This window comes from Octodon degus, unplaced genomic scaffold, assembly GCF_000260255.1.
Source record: "Octodon degus isolate 3935 unplaced genomic scaffold, OctDeg1.0 scaffold00035, whole genome shotgun sequence".
Lineage (NCBI taxonomy): Eukaryota > Metazoa > Chordata > Mammalia > Rodentia > Octodontidae > Octodon > Octodon degus.
Genome location: NW_004524611.1, coordinates 15,963,223 through 15,967,856, shown reverse-complemented (window position 1 = coordinate 15,967,856; position 4,634 = coordinate 15,963,223). Strand labels below are relative to the sequence as shown.

Genomic DNA, 4,634 nt, shown 5'->3' with positions numbered 1-4,634 from the left:
ATTTGTTGAAACTGTACTTTCGATTTGATTTGAAACTGTCTCATTGCTATATGTTTATCAATAAAACTTTGAAAAGAAAAAAAAATAAAAATAAAAATAAACAACTGAGCTACGGGGTGCCCCCCCCCACCCCCGCGCTGACTTCTGGCAGTGCTGCCCTCATCCTCTGGTGCAGAGTCTGTAGACCTCCTGCCTGTGACCCATGCCCATGCCTGTCACACCCAGTGGCCCTGTCCCTGCCTTCTGTCTGTCTCCTTCCTTTCACTCACCACTCTGCAGTCCATGTGGGCTTCTTAAAACCCAGATCTGACTGCATGTCTTTGGGCCTTGTCTTGTTCTCTCCACAGTCTGAGCGCCTTCTTTTCCACTTTGCCCAAAATTGTTCCTCTCCCCATGCTTTTTTTTTTTTTTTTCAGTACCGGGGATTGAACTCAGGGCCCTGAGCTTGTCAGGCAAGCACTTATTCTACTGAGCTATCTCCCCAACCCCGCATGTCAGTTTTGGTGCCTTGTAAGACCCTCAAAGTGAATAAGGTGTGGTGTGCACACAACTGTAACCCCAGCACTCTAGGAGGCTGAGACAGGAGGATTGGATGTTCCAGGCAACTCAGGCAATTTAGTGAGATGTTGTCTTAAAATAGAACACGAGAAGGGCCAGGGGTGTAGCTCTGTGTGAAGTCCCTGGGTTTAATCCCCCGTACCAAAAACAAAACAAAAAAAACACTCAAAGGCATCAGATGCTCCGTGCACACTCTCTGGGGACTTTCTGTTTACTTGTCTCAGCTTTTGACCGTCATAAAGGCAGGGACTGCGTCAGGCTGTCTGTCTACTTAGACCACAGAGAGAGCCCTTAATCACTATGTGGCTAACATGATCCAGCCCAGAATTAAGTTCACATTGTCAGTCTCTGTGATTTCACCCTCCTTTCTGTCTCCTTGGGATCTTCTTAGAGCAGATGTCCTAGTCCTGACATGTTCCTGCTGTCCCCTCTGTACGGGGCCAGTGTGCACCTCCAGCTCCCTGCTCAGCCTCTGGTCCAGACTGAAGCCGCTGCCTCGTGCCCCAGACCTGACCCTCCTGCCTCCCCTTCCTGGTGTCCAGGTCCTGCTCCCTCTTCACACAGCTGCTGTTACCCACTCAGTGATTCCCAGACAGTAGAAGGGGTCTCCCTGCACAGGCCCTGGGGTCCCAGCCTGCACTGCTATCTCAAGACAAGTTCTTGACAGTCTTTGCAGACCTGCCAATCAGCATGGCCTCTCTCCCTGGGCCCCACCTCCAGGGTGGCCCCTCTGCTCCACTGGGCCAGTGGGCATCTCATCACAGCCTCATCATCACCCACCTCTCTAGCTTCCTCTCTCTCTGCTCCCTGATCTGTGTCCTGAGAGCATTTAGCCTTCTGACAGCAATCAGACTGCCCTATCTTGGAAATAAATGTTTGTTGAATGAATGGATGGAAGGCCAAGGTGGCAGGAGCTGTCTGAGCCCCTTTCCCACATTCTCTCTAGATCAGACTCCTCTCTCACCAGTGAGGCCAAGATGGAGCCCCCAATCCAGGGGCTGAACTTGCGCTCCATGGTGCTGTTGCTGGCGATGAGCTTCAGCCGCATGCTCTGTGGGGAGAAAGTTGCTAGGAGAAGTAGACTTCTAGGTTCTGGAAGGGACAGGACTTGGGAGGTGGGAGGAAGCCACAGGGCAGGAGGTCTGAGCACTGCATGCTTGGTCCTGAAGGGCTGAGCCTAGGGCCTAGATGAGGGGTGGCCTCCTACCGGCGGGGTCTTCTGGGAGAGCTCTCGGTTGAGCCTGTCTGTGAAGCCCTGCAGCAGCGTGTTCCCCCCGGTAACAATGACACTACCATACAGGCCCTGAGAGCAGGGAAGAGGAGTGAGCCTGCAGGACATAGCCCTCCCTACCTCCCCGCTATTCCTGGGCCCCTAAAGGCCAGGCCTCACCGGGCGAATGTCGATGTCACACATGCCGATGCTGGTGGTCACCACGTGGCCCACGCCTAACATGGTGTTCCCTGACAAGCCCTGTGGACAAAGGTGACCTGGGATTTGAGACTTCTGGGACCATTCCTCAGATCCCTGAAATCATTCCCAGCCTCTCCTATACCCCAAGATTCAGGAGTCCAACCACCCTCACCCCAATTACCAGGCAACCAGACCTTGACGTTGGAGGGATCAAATAGGCCCTCGGGGATACGGAGTCGCTCTGCGCCATAGTCTGTGTTGTAGCCATTGGGCATCTCGTAGTGCACTGTGGGCATTTGTGCAGCCACCCTGCCCAGGAAGCAGCAGACTCTGCCTGAGGTGCTCATAGAGGACCACTAGGTAGGTAGCACAAAAGCTCCCACAGAACCCCAGTTCTGCTGCCTCCCCTCAGCACTGGGGACCCCACTCACTGCTCATCATAGGGAGAGTCCGAGACCTGTAGCACCGAGGCCTGAAAGTCCTGGATCACCTCCTAAGAACCAGGGAGGGGTGAGGGCCTGGGTCCCTCCAGACCACCCACCCTGTCTTGCCCCCACCACAGGGAATCTACTCCTCCCCCAACTCCAAAAGGGACCAAGAGCTGGGGAAGGGAGCTATTCTGGGAGACCCTCTCCAGGGCCTCACATTGCACATGTAGTTATGCCAGGACTTGGAAACTTGGGGTAGCTTCTCCTTCTTCTTCCAGTTTGGAGGTGCGCCCTCCCGTACAGGCTCCTGTGGAGGCACGGTTTCTGAGTGTGCTTCTCAGCTTATGCCTGCCCAGGCTACCTGGGCGCACCTGCATCTACCACTTGCCTGGAGGTGGGAGCAGGTTCTGTTCTGCTGCTTGGAAGAAGAGCTTCCCTCCCTTCCCTGAGCAGAGCAGATAGTACAGAGTGAGCCTGTCCCCCTGCACACTGAACACACCAGAAGATTGAAAGTCTCCAATCGGGGGCTGGTGAGATGGCTCAGTGGTCTAAAGCACCTACTTAGAACAAGCTTAGCAAAGCACAGGGACCATGGTTCAATCCCCCAGCACCACATGCCAGCCAGCCCCGCCCCCTGGTGGGCTGAGCTGGCCACACACAAATAAATAAATAAATAAATAAATAAATAAATAAATAAATATTTAAGAAAAATAAATAAATAAAAAATAAAAATTTAATTTAAAAAAAAGAAAGAAAGTCTCCAATCAGAGAAAGCTGAGAACTTGAGGGACAGGCCTTTTGCTGAGCCCCATTCCCTAGAGGGACTTGGGGGGACCTTTTGGATGCAGTGTTGCTCTCTACTGTTGTTCTACTTTACAGGATAGGAAATTGAGGCTCTAGTATCATCCTCTGGGACACACAGCTCTTAGGTGGTAGAGGCAGAATTTGTATTTGGGCCTATTGGAAGCCAAGATGCTACCACACAGACCCTCACACATCCTTCTGCCTGCTGACCTTATGACCTCAGCCACGGCCCTCACTCTGTCTGGATCTCTGATGTATCGGTTGTAAAATGAGGAACTGGGAGCCTGCTGCTCTCTGCTCTGCTGTCCCATGGGTCAATGAGCTGACAGGCGTAAGGCAAGGGCCTAGGATTGTAAGGGCCCTGGGCTCCCCACCTTGGCTGCGATCATGTAAGGGGGGATGATATCAATAGCCATTTCCTGGAAGAGCTCCCGGCACTGCATGGAGATGAAGTCCCCTGCCAGGGGCGACTTGACAATGCCTGGAAGGGGAGGCAGTATCAAGGCTTGAACCTCTCTGGACAGCCCCACTCCCTGCCCAGGTCCCACCTTGCTGGAGGACATAGCCATCGTGCACTGGGATGGCCGTGGTGTGGGTGGCCCCACTGTCTAGCACGAGGCCTGTGGAGCGTCCATTTGCAAAGCTGGCAGGAGCTGGGTCAAAGAGACAGCAGTAGCCAGGGAGGGATGTGGGGCCCTGGCCTCTTTGTTTTCCCATGGTCCAGTCCACCCCAACCCCCACCTTGAAGTCTCCTTTTGGTTTATGACCCATCTGCTGAAGATGGGTTCCTGGGATCTCCATCATTTCTTCCCAGTCCCTGCTGAGCTCCCAGCTCCTCTTTATACTGGTTCAGTATCCAGTAGGCTCCTCCAAGTTAGGGTCTCCATTACCCTGGTGCCTGGCAGAGGGCTCATTGCAGAGCATCTCCAGGAACAACTCAGGGCTGAGCTGTTTGGGAAGGAAGCACCTTGGTGTCAGAGCGCCTCCCCTGCAGTCCTGGCCCCTGCTATCTCCTTGCTGCAGCCCTCTGTTTAGCTGGATCCAAAGAAGAATGGGGAAAGTTGGCTATTCTGGCTCACAGGGAGCCAGGTGCTAAGACTGTGGCCTCCTGCACCATGCAGGTAAGGGAGGCGTCCTTCCACCTGGGATCCAGAGAACCAGACCCAGGCTCCAGCCTCAGCACCCCATGCATCCCTTCTGGGGCCCCCATTCAGGTTGAGCAGTTCAGTGCAAAGGATACGCAGTGAGCACAGCTGTCTTGCATAAGAAGAAGGCAGGGATGTTGTATTGTTCGAACATCAGCTCTGTCAGCTTCTCCCTCTTGGCTCGTGTGTTCCACTGCAGGAAGAATAGGAAGAATAGAAAAAATCCAGGAGGGGGAGATACATACACACACACTCACATACACACTTTCTCTCTCTCTCTCTCTCTCT

The 4,634-nt window shown here is 53.6% G+C and overlaps 1 protein-coding gene across 1 annotated transcript in view; it reads right to left on the bottom strand.

Annotated features, from left to right (window-relative positions):
* The window catches only part of Actl6b (actin like 6B), a 13,920-nt gene that overhangs the window by 3,585 nt on the left and 5,701 nt on the right, over positions 1–4,634 (bottom strand). The window contains exons 5-13 of the mRNA XM_004630498.1: positions 4,442–4,539; positions 3,750–3,844; positions 3,576–3,682; positions 2,615–2,704; positions 2,401–2,462; positions 2,164–2,278; positions 1,949–2,029; positions 1,766–1,861; positions 1,523–1,609 (exon numbers count right to left, since the gene is read on the bottom strand). Of these exons, the coding sequence (XP_004630555.1) occupies positions 1,523–1,609; positions 1,766–1,861; positions 1,949–2,029; positions 2,164–2,278; positions 2,401–2,462; positions 2,615–2,704; positions 3,576–3,682; positions 3,750–3,844; positions 4,442–4,539 (831 nt within the window). The remainder of the gene's footprint in view (positions 1–1,522; positions 1,610–1,765; positions 1,862–1,948; positions 2,030–2,163; positions 2,279–2,400; positions 2,463–2,614; positions 2,705–3,575; positions 3,683–3,749; positions 3,845–4,441; positions 4,540–4,634) is intronic.